Source organism: Candida albicans, chromosome 2 (assembly GCF_000182965.3).
Source record: "Candida albicans SC5314 chromosome 2, complete sequence".
NCBI lineage: Eukaryota > Fungi > Ascomycota > Pichiomycetes > Serinales > Debaryomycetaceae > Candida > Candida albicans.
Window position 1 is genome coordinate 426936 of NC_032090.1, and position 16296 is coordinate 443231.

At 28.6% G+C, this 16296-nt stretch overlaps 5 protein-coding genes across 5 annotated transcripts; 2 read left to right on the forward strand and 3 right to left on the reverse strand. All coding sequences in view use genetic code 12, as the record gives it.

The window, feature by feature from the left end:
- Positions 1-390: 390 nt before the first annotated feature.
- On the forward strand, positions 391-2166 carry CAALFM_C202180WA (Zn(2+) transporter; the record flags this gene model as incomplete). Its single annotated transcript, XM_717485.2, has 1 exon — positions 391-2166. One exon carries the CDS (start codon positions 391-393, stop codon positions 2164-2166), a length of 1776 nt encoding a protein of 591 aa, XP_722578.2.
- Positions 2167-2636: 470 nt separating this feature from the next.
- On the reverse strand, positions 2637-3431 carry CAALFM_C202190CA (uncharacterized protein; the record flags this gene model as incomplete). The annotated part of the gene is made up of 1 exon (XM_717486.2): positions 2637-3431. The coding sequence occupies one exon, from the start codon at positions 3429-3431 to the stop codon at positions 2637-2639; it is 795 nt and encodes a 264-aa protein (XP_722579.2).
- A 2751-nt stretch (positions 3432-6182) lies between these two features.
- On the forward strand, positions 6183-7619 carry CAALFM_C202200WA (Zn(2+) transporter; the record flags this gene model as incomplete). The annotated part of the gene is made up of 1 exon (XM_717488.2): positions 6183-7619. One exon carries the CDS (start codon positions 6183-6185, stop codon positions 7617-7619), a length of 1437 nt encoding a protein of 478 aa, XP_722581.2.
- Positions 7620-7828: 209 nt separating this feature from the next.
- Positions 7829-9097, reverse strand: TLG2 (Tlg2p; the record flags this gene model as incomplete). Its single annotated transcript, XM_717489.2, has 1 exon — positions 7829-9097. The coding sequence occupies one exon, from the start codon at positions 9095-9097 to the stop codon at positions 7829-7831; it is 1269 nt and encodes a 422-aa protein (XP_722582.2).
- A 1518-nt stretch (positions 9098-10615) lies between these two features.
- CAALFM_C202220CA (uncharacterized protein) lies at positions 10616-11815 on the reverse strand (the record flags this gene model as incomplete). The annotated part of the gene is made up of 1 exon (XM_717490.2): positions 10616-11815. One exon carries the CDS (start codon positions 11813-11815, stop codon positions 10616-10618), a length of 1200 nt encoding a protein of 399 aa, XP_722583.2.
- Positions 11816-16296: the final 4481 nt, after the last annotated feature.

Below are 16296 nucleotides of genomic sequence, written 5' to 3' on the forward strand. Positions count from 1 at the left end.
TCATCAGTATTAGTATCATCTACAAGTTGATTAGTTGTTGTATCAGGTGACTTGAAATAAAATTTTACCCTCTTGTGCATTTACATACATTGATTGTATTTCTTTAAGACCACTCAGCAGCAACAACAGTAGCAGTAGCAGTAGCAGAGCTTCAACAATAAAAAACAAACAAAGAAAGAAAGAAAGAGAAGACATTTTACATTTTAAACTCCATCAATATTATACCATCACCACCACTTTCCAAGATTCAATACTATTAAATCAAATATCAATTTATTCAATTCAAAGAATTTCTTAATTACTCATTCCCAGTTTGATATCCACCTATATTTTTTTTTTTTTTGATTATAATTGCCCACCCACCTTTACACAGACAACCCATCTACATTTATGATTGAAATATTACATAACCTATCTCAAGGTTGGACATTAACATTATTATCATCATGTCTATGTATATTAGGTACATTAATCATATTAATTGATGATATTTATTATACTTGTTTACCAAAATTCATTACATCAAAATTTAAAATTCAAATTAAACAAAATTATCGATTTTTAAATGGGTCATTAGCTTTTAGTTCTGGTTGTTTAATTTTCACTTCTTTATATCGTTTATTACCCAGTGCTCATGAATATTTAGCCAATAGCAATAACAATAACAACAACAACAACAACAACAACAACCATAGTGGGCACACACATAATTTAGATGAAAATGGTGAGGGGGCAGATGATAATCATCAATGGAATCAATTTATATTGATATTATCTTATATCATGGGGATATTAATTTGTTTAAGTTTCAATTATATATTACATTTATTGACTAGTGAAAGTGTTGTTCATTGCAATCATGGAGGTGATGTAACTACTGATTTACATGACATTAATGGTGATCTAGAAAATCAAATAGGTGTTCATCATCATCATCAACATCATCACCATGGTGATACATTGTTTAATGACAACTATAATGGATCAGACGGAAGAGGAGACCATAATAAGAATTCAAATAGTGTGACGGAAACTACTCCATTGATTGATAATACCAAAAATGGAGTTGCTAGTGTTCCTGTTGCTACTGCACGTAAACGGAAATCAATAATTCAATTAATTTTAAAACATGATGATATTGAAGATGGATCAGGTGGTGAATGTAAAGGTTATTCATCAGCTGAATTATGTACTTTCCATAACAACAATAACAACAAGATACTGACTAAATTAAATGGTGATGGAAATGAATGTGATAGTAATATTAGTGAAGAACTAGATGGTGGACATCCGGGTGTTGAAGAAGAGGGTGAAGGAGTTGTTGTTCAACAAACTCAACAATTGCATTATTGTGAGATTCCAACTTTATCTCAAGAATTAATTGAAAATAATAATAATAATAATAATAATAATAATGTCAATGCTTATTCATATCCACCAGAGAATGATATAGATCATTTTTCAAACACTATCAACAACTTTGATGGTAACGATGCTAACAACAACAACAACAACAATATTGATATGGGTCCATTATATTCAATTCATTCAAAATCATCACATAGTCTTCATTCTCATGCTCATTCTCATGCTCATTCTCATGCCCGTTCACATCGTTCACATAAAATTGATCATCATCATCATGTAAATTCTCCATTATCTCGATTATTAACCATTGGTATTCAAACAACATTAGCTATAACATTACATAAATTACCTGAAGGTTTCATCACTTATATTACATCAGAAACAAATCCTCAATTAGGTATATCCATTTTTATAAGTTTATTGATTCATAATTTCACTGAAGGATTTTCAATGTGTTTACCATTATATTATTCAATGAATAATTCAACTAAATATCCTAAATTAAAAGCTATAATTATAAGTTCTACTTTAGGGGGATTATCTCAACCTTTAGGTGCAATTTTAGGTTATTTCTTTTTATTATTCAATAGTCACAATAAAAATAGTGACAATGATTATGATGTTGATAAATTGAATCGAATATTTGGTATTACTATGGCTATTACTAGTGGATTTTTAACGGTTATTTCATTATCTATGTATGGTAGTAGTGTTTCATTTGGTGGAAATATTAATTTTGTCATGACTTGGTGTATAATTGGTATTAGTGTTATTGGTATAACTTCAGTATTAACATAAATAAAGTGTGTGTGTGTTATGCTTAGAGAATATGATGCAAAAATAGATACTGAGATTTGTTATTAAGAATAATTACTTTACTTATCTCATGACACACAATAATATTCTTTATATTATAAAAAAATACTTTATATATATATACTTGAATAACATATCAATCATTAACATAGTTGTAGTATTATAATATCATCTTTCATAACTTGTGTCAATTAAAAAAAAAAAAAAATACAAAAAAAGAAAAAAGCCAAAAAAAAAATTTTTTAAAAAAAAATTGGAGATTGAAGATTGAAGATTGAAGATTAAATTGAATTCAATAATATAACCATAAATGACAACATAAGATCATAATTATCCATCAAGTATCATATGAACAAAAACAAAATGTATATATATATATATATATATGTTCATTATTATACTCTCCAAACAAATTTCTCCTCCAAAAAAAAAAAAAAACATTACCCTTTTCATTAATAATCTCTTAATCCACTAGATTGTCTAGGAGATCCATTATTCAGTTTAAATGAAGGTTTAGGTAAATTTAAAGCATCAGGAGATGAATGAAATGATGAACCAGCATAATAAGCACTATTACTATTATTACTATTATTACTATTATTACTACTATTGTTGTTATTATTATTATCCAACTTTTTCTCCTTTATAGCTTTAGTATTGGGATTATTATATTGTTTTCTAATTAAATTTATTGATGAATCAAATGGTATAGTAGAAAATTTCTTATCGTTATTGTTATTGTTGAAGAAATTTGGTTTTTTACCATTAGGTAATGATAATTGAGGATGATCATTATCATAATCACTATGATTACTTTGATGACGATTATGGTGATTCTTATTACCAGTTGATGTTCTTGGTGTTGGTGATGTAGATGTAGATGTAGATGGTTGTGTTGATGGTGGTGGTGGTGGTGGTGGTGAAGGAGATGTTGATTTATAGGGTTGGAAATTTGGTTTAGCTCCACTTGGTAAACTTGGTGATGCAGTCAACTTGAAATTTGTTGTAGAAGATGAAGCAGGCTTTGATTTTGATTTCGGTTTAGATGTAGATTTCTTACCATGACCAAAATCAACTGGAGCTCCACTTGGAAGAGTTCTAACTTCTTCATCATAATATGATTGCTTCTTTTTACTTTTTGATTTTCGTGACTGCAGCATCTGTTGTGGTTGTGGTTGTGGTTGTGGTTGTGGTTGTGATTGCTGTGGTGTTGGTGTTGGTGTTGGTGGTTGTTGTTGAGCTAGCATATTAATATCAAACAAAAAAATTAACTATAACTATCTTATTTTGGTTGTAAATTTGTAATAATATACTGGTTGATAACGTTGTTCAAGTATAAATAGGTTTTATATTATAAACATAAAACCAAAATAAAAAAAAAAATATGAATGTATGTATGTGAATATAACTTAGTATATTATTAAAAAAAATTTGATGATAATAAATTTTAATAAAGTTAAGTAAAAATTAAACTCTTCAATAAAGTGAAAAATAAGAAAGTTGAAAGTTGATTGATATTATTTGATTAAAGTAAGAAGAGGGAGTAAAATTGTTGTTCTTGTTGAAGTTGTTGTTGAAGTTCAATTTTTTTGGGGGGGGAGGGCCTCAAATAAATTGAATCTTGATCAATTTAACACGACTAAGTAAAGGCTCTCTCTTTTTTGTATTATCCTTAATTGGGCCCATTGTACACTACCCATCAAACAATCAAACAAGCTCGCACCCCCTCCAGTCCCACCCCCTATTTCTTTCTTTCTTTCTTATGACAATTCCATATTTCGGATTTGTATATATATATATATATATATACACACTTATATACTTATTTGGAGAAATGTAACTTATCCTTCAGTTTCGAGGTGTTATTCTTATTTAAGTATAAGATTTATTAAATTTTGTAAGTTGGATACCAATTAGAGAACATTTAGCTAACAGCTACAAGATTATAAGCATTAGCGTATCTTTATACTGGCGAAATAGAATAAATTGGTAATATTTCTGTTTGGCTTGACTGTATCTTGTCAGTCTTCAACGTATGTCAAAAGTAGTTAATTTAATCATACATAATCTTCACACTAGGATTTATTATAACTAATCCCCAAAAAAAAGAGGTTATGTTGTCTACTTAAATACCCCCCCCCCCCTCCTTCTCCTCCCACTTTCAACACTTTTTGGACTTATTTCTTACACCAAAAAATATTTCTCACCACTGTACCTGGTAGCATTTATTGCAACATAGAAAATTCAATGGTAATTCCCATTACGACAAATTCCATTTAGCAATAACATTTTAATGAAAGGTGAATAATTATTTTATTCAATCAAAGAGATGGTCTTTCAAAGTGAATCTATTTGTAGACAGGATATACTCAAAAATTAATTAGGTTTTGGGAGAAAAACCTAATTCCTTTTAGATATAACTCACCAACATAAGAAAATAATACTAAAGAAATAAACTAAAAAACCAAGAGAATTCCCAATTAGAGAATACGTGATGGTTTTGGTTGAATGTTTTGTATTGTTCTATAGGTAACAATTAATTCCAATTGACAGATTATAATAATTGAGACGATCTATGTTTATACACGGATCAATGTCAACCTAATCAATACGGTTATTCTTACTTTCTCTTGGCAGATAATTGGAATTCCAAGTGTTACATTTTCATATTATTGTATAGTAGTAGTCGCCTACTACTAAATTTCAAAAACACAATCCCGAAAGGTCAATTGTATTTTTATAATTTTTACTTGAAGATTTAAGCCAAGTTTTCAAAAATTCGGTTAAACTTAACTTTAACTCAAATGATTTCTGTAATATTACTAGAGTTTAACAAATTATCAAGTACGACGACGACGACGACGACATCAACGACGACAAATTAACTCTCATAACCAATGAAACATCAAACCCATCTCAAAAAATAAAATGAAACAACAAAAAGAAAAAACAAAACAACTAAGTCAAAATGAGAAGTTTCCGAACAATAGAACAGAAGTAGAAGTAGAAGTAGAAGTAGAAGAAGAAGGGAAGAAGTAGCTAAGAGTTGCGATTATATAAATATTGATTCAATCTCTCTGTTTAAATTTCAAGGCTGAAAAAATTAATTACAAAAAAATTTTTTTTCTTTTTTTTTTTTTAATTCTTTTACTTTTACTCTTTTCCTCCTTGTTGAGTATAATCAAATTAACTGGATATTTCGATCTTTATATTTATAGATCAGTGTTTATTGAATAGATTAGGCAATTTTTTTGTTTGGGATCGACATATATTACGCTCCATTCCCCTCCGCCCCGCTTCCCCCCCTAATTAACAGAGGATAAATTTCAAGTATAGATAGATTTGACGTCAAAATACGACTGTTGCAATTACTAAATTAAAAAGATATTAATCACTCACTCACTCACTCACTCACTCACCATTCTCAACAAAAAAGAAAATCCTTTTATTACTATAAGACTACATTTAACAATAATAGTTACATTAAACTATCAACAAAATTTAACACTTGCTTTTCTTTATCAATCATTTGTATCATATCATATTGGGGATTTACAAATATCAAAAAAAAAAGAGAGAGCAAAAAGCAAAAAGCAAAAGGCAAAAGGCAAACCCATAAGAATTAGTTAAACTTGGATATAAATTTATTTTTGCCAAATTCACACGCACTTTGTTTTTTTTTTTTTCTGATTGTTGTGTGAATCGGCCAGCCGGGAGTGTGTCCCCTTTTTTTTCATTTTCTTTTTCTTTTAAAGATTTTGTTGACAAAAAGAGATATCAAATAATTTTTATACAACCACAATCACAGTCACACAATAACAATAGATATTATTAATATCAACAACAAATAGCAAATAACAAAGAATAACTTTCATTATCTAATTCAAGGAGAGTATTCTTATTATTATCACGATCAATTAATTTAAAATTCCGATTTTTTTTTTTTGGTTTTTTTTGTTTTTTCTTATTTTATTTTATTTTATTTTCCAACAGACAACATGAATAGTAAAGAAATTAGAATAGTTGCGTTATTAATTCTTGATACGGTATTTTTCTTACTTGAAGCTATTATTGGGTATACTGTCCATTCATTAGCATTAATTGCTGATTCATTTCATATGTTAAATGATATTATCTCATTAATCATTGCTTTATGGGCCGTTAGAGTTAAAAATACTAAACCTGCCGATGGGAAATATACTTATGGTTGGCAAAGAGCCGAAATTTTAGGGGCATTAATTAATGCAGTATTTTTATTGGCATTATGTTTTACAATTATTATGGATTCTATACAAAGATTTTTTGAACCACAAGAAATTTCTAATCCTAAATTGATTTTAATTGTTGGGATTGCTGGATTAGTAAGTAATGGAGTAGGATTAGTTTTATTCCATGAACATGGTCACTCTCATTCTCATGGTGGTGGTGGTGGTGGTGGAAGCGACCATTCTGGAGATTCTAAATCACATTCACATTCACACTCACATTCTCATGGGGAAGCTACTACTTTCTCACAAGGTGATGAAGAAGAACATATTGGCACCGAAGAAAATGAACATACACCATTATTATATAATATTACTCATACGACTATGAAATCTACACCATCTGAAGTATTTGATTATTTACCAGATAATGTTGTTGAAAGATATTCCAATTATCAACCTTCATTTTCTGGTCAATCACCATTAAATGGCACATCAGCCAATTCTTCTGATGCTAATACCGTGGTTAATAATAATAATACACTGGATCATAGTGGAACTAACAACAACACTCCTCAATCAGCATTACAAAAGATTAAACAAAAATCTATGAATATGGAAGGAGTATTTTTACATGTATTAGGAGATGCCTTGGGTAATATTGGTGTTATAATCACAGCATTAGTGATTTGGAAAACTGATTATTCATGGAGATTTTTAGCTGATCCAATTACATCATTATTTATTACATTAATAATTCTTAATTCAGCATTACCTTTAGTACGTAAAGCCCTGAGAATTTTATTACAAAGTGCACCCCCTTATATTGATTCAAATTTAATTGTTAATCAAATTAAACAATTACCTTTGATTAAAAATATTCATGATTTTCATGTATGGAATTTAAATGAAGATATATTGATTGCTAGTTTACATATTGAATTAAATCCAAATTGTGAAGTTAATTTGCCATTGCCGTTACCTTCTAATGGTGGTGATAATAATAATAATAATACTAAAAATGGTTCCAATGGGGATTCACTGATTGATGAAGAACAAGACCAAGACCAAGAATTAGAATTAGAAGAAGCTCCTTCACAAATTGATAGGAAATTATTTTTAGCAGCTGTTGGTCAAGTTAGAGAAGTTTTACATATTTATGGTATTAATTCAGTTACTATACAACCTGAATTTCTGAATAGTAAAAAAGTGTGTCGTCTGATTTTCTAAAAAAAAAAAAAAATAGAATTAAACATTGAACCATATATGAATATATATTTGTATGTTAATTATAATTTATATTGGAATATTATTCATGTAATTATAGCAAATATTATATGTTTATTTGATTAGTAGATCTCCACTCCAGTAATAACAATATTATTAAATGAATATTAACCGTATTAACCATATTAACCGTATTGACCGTATTGACCATCTTATGCCTTGTTAACTGGAGGAGGATTGACTTCATTAGCAGGTTTATCAATATTTGGTCTTGTTGGTTCTTGATCGTTGTTATTTCCAGGATTACCAGGGTTACCACTATTAGAATTGGAATTGGAATTGGAATTATTTGAAGGGGATGTTGTTTTTGTTGGACGTAATATAAATATCATTAATAAAGCAAACACACAAAGACTTAAAAAAAATATAATTTTACATTTTGTTGATCTTTTTTGATAATGATGAGCTTTAATTAATTCTTTATCAGCTTGTTTTAAATCTTGTACGGTATTGACTAGATTATAATCAATTCGATCTAATATTGTACCTTGTTCTATCACCATTGATTCCATTTCTTTAAAAATTGTCAGAATTTCAATTATTCCATGAGCTAATTTTGAAATTTCTCTTTCTCGTTGTTGTAAATATTGAATATTATTATTACCTTGTTGATGTTGGAGTTGGAGTTGGACTTGTACTTGTTGTTGTTGTTGTTGCTGTTGTTGATTGGTAAAATTTGTTGTTGTTGTTGTTGTTGTTGTTGTTGTTGTTCTTGGTGTTGTCGATTTTGAATCATTTCCTTCATTCAATAATGTAGCTTGTTCATCATTCATATTCAATATATCTTCTTCTTCTTCTTCTTTTTCTTCTTCATCATTTTTCAAAAATTTCATATAATTATTTTGTAAATTCCGGAAAATCAATGATTTATCTTGAATTTTCACAGCATAATTTTTTTTAAAATTAATTAAAATTTCTAAATCTTGTTGATTATAATTCAATTTTAATCGTTGATGATTATTCAGTAAATATTCAAATTTTTTAATTAATACATAACATTTTTCAAATTTAATTAATATTTGATAATTTATTTCTTCAATTTGTTTTTCTAATTTTAATTTATTTAATTTATTTATAATTATTAATTTTTTATACATGGAATTTAATTCTTCAATATCTTTATTAATTATATTTAAATATGAATCCAATTCTTTGGCAATATCAAATATATTAGGAATCATTGGTTTTAATTCAATATTATCTTCATAATCGTCGTTGTCAAGGTCATTAACTCCTTGTTTTAGATTTGATTTATTCTTACTTTTCCTATTAGATTGATTTCCTGTTGTTGACGATAGTATTAGTCCTTCATTTTCTTCTTCATTATTTAAATCACTGAATCGGGTTCGCCTAGTGGGGAATGAATCACGAGGAATTGTTCGACGATATGATAAAAATAAATTAGTTCTATCTCTAAACATTATTGGATAGTATATATATATATATATGTGATTAGTTGTTTTAAATGAACAAAAGTGTATGTTAAATAGAGTGGCCCAAGTTGAAATTGAATTTTTCTTGTTGTTGTTGTTGGTTGGTGTCTTTTAACTTTTCTATATTTTTTTTGTTGGTCGTGTATTTTTGTCGATCAATTAAGCACACTGATTGATTGATTGATTGATTGTGGTGTTGTTGTTGTGTTGTTGTTGTTGTGTTGAGTATACACGTACGCACAGTAATTCCACCTCTTTGATCTTTCAATCAATTTAGCAAGTCCCAGAAGAATGCTTTCTGTTATTCGTACATATTAAGTAAAGCCAAATATATAGTCAGGATATTAATTTTGGAGTTTTTTGGTGGTCCTAACAGAAAAGTTAAAATTGGACAAAATAATAAGCTGGTTTGGGGAAGTTAACCCAATTAAACGGAACCTAATACTCATTATCCAAGTCATTAGATGTTATTCATTCATAGCTATATAATAAAGAGGGAATTGTTTATCCGAAAAGACATTGTTCGGTTTCTTTCTGTTCCTTTTTGTTGTGTTGTGTTGGGTTGTTGTGTTGCATTCTATTTTGTGTATTCACTGTTTTCTCTTCCTTTGTTTTTTTTTTTTGCAATCATAAATATATTTTGGCAACTAACGAAAACTTCTTAAGGTTTTCCAATCTATTTTCAATTCCAAACAAAATGGTTTTGAAATATATCAAGTTTATAGACAGTTATATATATGCATATGTCAAGTTTGTACTTTAAATCAATCCTCTTTTGTTAAAATTTTTATCTTATTACAATAAAATACAATTTTGTTGTTGTTGTTGTTGCATGGTATCATGTTAGAATGTTTGTCTTACAATTATTAATCCAATCGGCAAAAATATTGAAAAAAAAGAAACACCATGCAAGAAAGGTTTTCCATTATATTCCAATTGACGAGAAGACGAAACATGATGATGATGATGAAGATCAGCAATAACTGTCAAGGGGTAAAGTTTTTAATAATTAGTTAAGTTATAATGCTTTTTGACAGAGTCACTACAATTAAAATCCCACTAATAGATTGAAATGATAATGCCATATATGTATTTAATTTGATAACTATATAAATGTGATTTTGATAGCCAAAAATAAAAAAAAAATAAATGATTGAGTAATGAGGGTTTTTTTTGTTGATTCATAAGTAGTTCGTAATGTACTATGGTATCATTACAACCCCCCCCTCTGTTGTTGATGCAAAAAAAAAAAATGTCCATATTATAAGAATAATGAATTGGATTGAACAAAATTGACGATATTGAAAACAATTTTTTTAAAAAAAAATGAACTGATGAACTGACCAATTATTGAATAATGGTTTATTATAATAATACCCTTTCTTTCTTTTAGGAGTATATGTAGGATTATTGTATTCTGGCAACTATAGGACAATACCCCGTTCCTTAGTATATTTCAACAGGGAATTTGATATTTGATTATTAGTTATCTAGTAGACTGGCCCTTCACTTTTCACTTCTCAATATATTTTTATGAATGAATTTTTTGGAACTTCTGAATTTATCTTTATGACTTTTCTTACGACGTATAATACCCCATTTTTTAAACGATGATAAATTGGACATTGTTGAAACAATACTTTTCGTATCATCAAAATCGTCATCATCTTCTTCTTCTTCATAAACAACTTTGGATTTATTCTTTTGTTGTTTCTTACCAACAATCTCTCTCTCATGTAAGCTTTGGCCATTATCGTATTCATCATCATCATCATCATTATCAGGAGAAATTGCAAATGAATTAAGATAATCATATGAACTATCGAAAAAACCACTATTTGCATCACCATTGTCAACAGTATTATTAGTGTATATGGAATTAGTAATGGTTGCATCTTCAGCATATTCCACGTCTTCTGGTGTACTCTGTACTGGTTGGGATTGTTCATCAATATCTGATGGTAACGATGGTTGAATTTCAATTAATTGAGGTGGTTTAATAATCTCTTCTAAAATAATTGCTTCAGCCGTTGTAGCTGCTGATGTTGATGTGTTGTCAGTATTTAATGAAAGCATAGAATATGAAAGTTCTGAATATATCGATGCATTACTATGGGTAGTTGTAGGGGTAGCAGTAAGGTTGATGTTAAGGGTGTTGTTGCTGTTGGTGGTGGTAGTATCAACAAATGATATATCATTGCTATAATATAATATGGCACTAAGTAAAATACTAAGAAATCGAGAAAATATCCGTTTACTTTTCCCCACTAATAAATTTGTAAAATCTTCTATAGCTTCCATAAGACTATTACCAAGTGTCAAATATTGTTTATAATATATTTTATAAATTCTTTGATTTCGTTTCAGAAGTTGTACAAGTTCATTTTCAGGAAATTCTTTACCAAATTCTAAATGATGTATTAATGATGTCGCAACTTCAATAAATTCTTCTACTTGATAATCACTAATGGTGTTAGCAATGTCTTGTTGAGTTATGATTAGCGATGTAAATTTATCTCTTTTAGGACTAACAACACCATTGGTGGTAACTGTACCAGTACTATTAATAGCAGCTGAGACTGTATAATAAAAATCCTTAAGATTAAGAGGGTTATTTAAATCAAGCGACCTCCATATTGATTTAATTATTGATATTTCATATTGAGAAAACACGAAATCTGGTTTGACCTCAACAAATGACAGCATATTGGAATTGTTGTTAGAATAGTAGTTATTAACTTTTAAAGAAAAAAAAAAACGGAAAAATTGATAAATTGAAACCCAAAAAACCCAAAGGGAAGATATAAGACAATTTATAGTAAATTAACCCAAGGTACTCCCCCACCAAGAAATTGAAAAAATAAAAAAGCAAAAGATAAACACTAGTCAATGTTTCGAGAAGAAGAATTTAATTTAAAAACTTACCTTGGAAGAAAACTGTTCTTAAACATCATAGTCAAAAGGGATCAGCGATTCTTCATTTAAAAAAAACTATTTGGATGATTAAGGGAAAAAAAGAAAAGGAGATTCCACAAAGATGATGATAAAGTCTCTGATAAAATAAAAATAGTAATTAAAACACAATACTCACAACAAAATGCTTGGATTTCAAACCAGAATTCAATGCTGTTTTGTGGTAGTTGTACTTATAATGTTGGTTAGTCCATCCATTGGTTTGGTTTGGTTTGGTTTGGTTATTGTGTTCATGGTGTGCATGGTGTGTTGAAAGTTTAGATTTTTTTATTTTTCTGTTTTAAGATAAATTTAATTTAATTCAATTCGATTCAATTCAATTCTGTTTTGTTTCTAATCTGAATTTCATGTAAATTGAGTAAAAATTAAAAGCCCAACCCGATTGGCAATGATGACTATTGCAGATTCAATTTGCCTTTCTTTTTTTTTTTGGAATTGACATGACTTTTTACTATCAACCGATATTACAACTTTCTTGTAAATTATTGGTAGGTAGGTATTCCTAACAAGATCAGCAAGTAATATTTGCTCATAAGTGGTAAATGAATGCATATCCCTGTCACAGGGGTGGCATGAATCCAGGGACCCATTGAAATTCTCCTTTCAAATTTTAAAGAATGAAAAACACGCAACAATTAACGAACAATACTAAAATCACAAAACCACAAAGCTCATTGAACAACTGACCCAAGATAATATTGTTTAAGACAATTCTTTGTACGTAAAAACAACCATTGGTCAGTTTTTCAGTTGTTCAATATATTATATCGATCCTTGTTTGGTTGTATTTACCACCAGCATCTCCACCAGCATCTCCACCTCCACCTCCACCTCCACCTCCCACCCACTTCGTCTAGTTTTACTGTTTTATTTTTGTGGTACTAGGCCTTTTTTTTTTATTTCCCCAGCTTTTATTCACTACTGGTAATAAGTATACCAAAACTTCAGCTTGTGAAGACTAGAGAATAAAGGTTACGGTAGGAAATACTAACAGCTACAATACATATATTATATTCTCATTTTACTTGTCGAATCGAATCGAATCGAATCGAATCAGAGCTCATTTTCAATACCAAGAATTTATCCGAAATTGAAAACATACACACACACACACACACACGTCATATGTTCTATTGTTTCACTTTAACGCTGAATACAAATTACAAACCATTAGGTTGTGGTGATGGTGGTATACTATAAAAAACAACAAAGAAATAGCCGGAAAAACTGTTAATGATGATCATCTTTGAACGTATAATTCGCTTAATACGTAACCGTAAACGTAAATGTAAATGTAAATGTAAATTGATTATAATGTATGAGCATTTTGAAGAAAAACTTGCTCCGTGTACGCATGAGCGTGTATATATATTTGCTCCTCCACAATAGTGAATCTGCAAATTGTTTTAATATTATTATCATTATTATTATTATTTCGCAGTATCTCTCTAACTTCTTTTGGCTCTTGTTTTAAGATTGTTTGTTTGAATCAGTTAAATTTATAAAGTCAATCTTTGGAATTTTGAGATTGTCCACCACCACCTACGAGTTATTTTATTTACCGTATTTGAAATTTTTCCGTAATGTGATTGTTAAACGTAATTTTTTATTTCTTGGAACAATTTGTAGTTGTAGTAATACAACCAATAAGGAAAAACCAGCGAGTATAAACAAGGAATTAATTTAGCCAAGCCTAAAGTAAAGGTAATTCTTGGCTATTGGCTCTACTTAAATGTGGAGATTGCTGATTCGATTAAAAATGGTTTCAACAATTACTAAGCGTGAGGAAAGTTCAATAATGACAGGACGAAAGACCAAAAAGTTTTGTAAATTTTCTTGGTTTTTGCTTAACAAGCGGGATGTCATTAACGATAACGATAACTACTATTACAACTATTAGTACAACTATTAGTTGGCTAAGTATTAATTTAATTTTAACTCTAAATAAATAAAATTATTGCACATGTTTAAAAGAGGCTAATGTTATTCAGCCCTTTTTTAGTAAAACTTTTAAACTTATAGTAAATTTATTTCATTTTGATACACCTGATTATATTCTGTCATTACCAACCAACTACCGAGATAATTGTATTCGGAAAAATTTCTTTTTTTTGTATATGACATCAACAAACAATGCTTTGCTCAACGACTTCCAAAAATAGATCATCAACGGTAAAATGAAACAATTATTATTGTTGTTGTTGTTTTGTATATTTTGCTATTATTTAACTGTTGATAATTATAAAACAAGAAAATATTAAAATGGTTGCGAACCCTTTACATACTTACACACACACAATTACTCTTGGGTAAAATTTACACAAATGAGAAATTTTCATTTCTATTTCTAGAATAGTATTGTATTAGTCTTAGTCTTAGTCTTAGTCTTAGTATTAGTATTAGTTTAAAGATAAAATTCTTGTTAAGCATAGAACTAAGCCATTTTTTTTTTAAAACAATCTATGGAATTATAATTTCTATACTGGGGAATAGAATGTTAAGAATTTAGTCTATTACACATGTTCAAATACAGATCCACTCTATTTCTTCTGTTTTCCAAAAAAAAAAGGAAAAAGCAAAGTAAAGCCTACAATAATCTTAACTAAAAATATACTCTAACATTCTCCTATATACGTATATCTATCAGCTTCTGCCGTAAACTTGTTATTTCTGCTCAATTGCTTATTATTTGTTACCTGGTAATAATGTTTTCAGATGGTTGCTTTCGTAGTTTATGCATTAAAATCATATGATTTGATTTGGTTTGGTTACTTGGATATCTTATTTAAATGTTGAATTCTTTTTTTATTGACTCGTTTCGTTTCGACTTCTTTGAGTTCTTCAAATTTTTCCGTAATCTTCTTTATTTAGTTGCTCAACAATACAAACGGCTCCAACGAACGTAAAGAAGAAAATGAAAATAAAAAAAAAAAAAAGAAAGCCTCCTCCCATTAAATTTACCAATTTAATTGTCTTGTTTTCTTTTTTTATTTATTTATTTTGTGGCAATTAGTAAATGTGTTGGAGTCGCTTTCATTTTCCATTTTCAAAATGAGAGTGAGTAGTTTAAACGGAGGGTTTAGTAATTATGCGGGGGGCAAAGATTCAATGCCAATTTTGACGGATTATTTGAGAGTATTATTTTGTAATTTGTAATTTGTTCTAGACCATCCATCAAATGGACAAGGAAAAGTATATAACCTGTCAAAAATTGATAGGTTCTTGGCGTAACTAATACAGATACGATGAGACAAGGATAGAACAGTAATCGATCTTAATTGGCTACAACCAATAGTAGTATCACTATTTTAATTCCTACTAAAAATAGACTTCTCATAACGTAATAATCCTCTTTGTTCAATTTGACCAATTCTTTTAATTCTATCTCTATCCAACCAAATAATTAATAATATGGTAGCACAACAACATACAAAATCAACCACCATTGATGATTATGAAACTTTTTTTATACTACTAGTAGATTATATATATTAATTAACCGATATTTGAAACTATAAACAAACGAAAATGAAAATTGAAAAATTGTAACGAAGAATAAGTATAATATAAATATAAAATATGAATATTAATGGTAATAAATATAATGTAAAAACCGAAAAAATTTTGTCAATACAACAAAATAACGTAACGTAACGTAAACGAAATCAAAAAAACAAGGATAAGTGATGCTAACAACAACAACATCTCAATCATATTAATATATCATAATAATAATAATAATAATACCAAACAACAATATTACAAGGAAACCAACAACAGAAGAACAAAAATCCATATTATAAATACAAACCATCATCAATAAGCAAACAAATAAATAAATACATCACATCACATCACATCATATCATATCATATCAGGAGTGTTAAGCAACAAGGGAAGAAAGAAATTAGGAATGAAATAACACATATTGAACTTCAGATAAACCAATTATAGGAAGAAGGAAAGGGAACTTCATATAGAAGAATTGATGTCTTGGTAGAAAAATAAAATAAAAATAAAATTAATATTTAATAGATTTATATTTCTCTCCAAATAACAATCATATAAAGTAAGTAAGTAAGTAAGTAAGTAAAGATAGAAGAGATAACCAAGAAAGAAAGTTCCCATATTCCCAACAAAATGAATCAAGTCAAGTCAAGAATAACCCTTATTTATTGATATCATCTGTAGATTTTTTGTGCCAAAAAAACGAT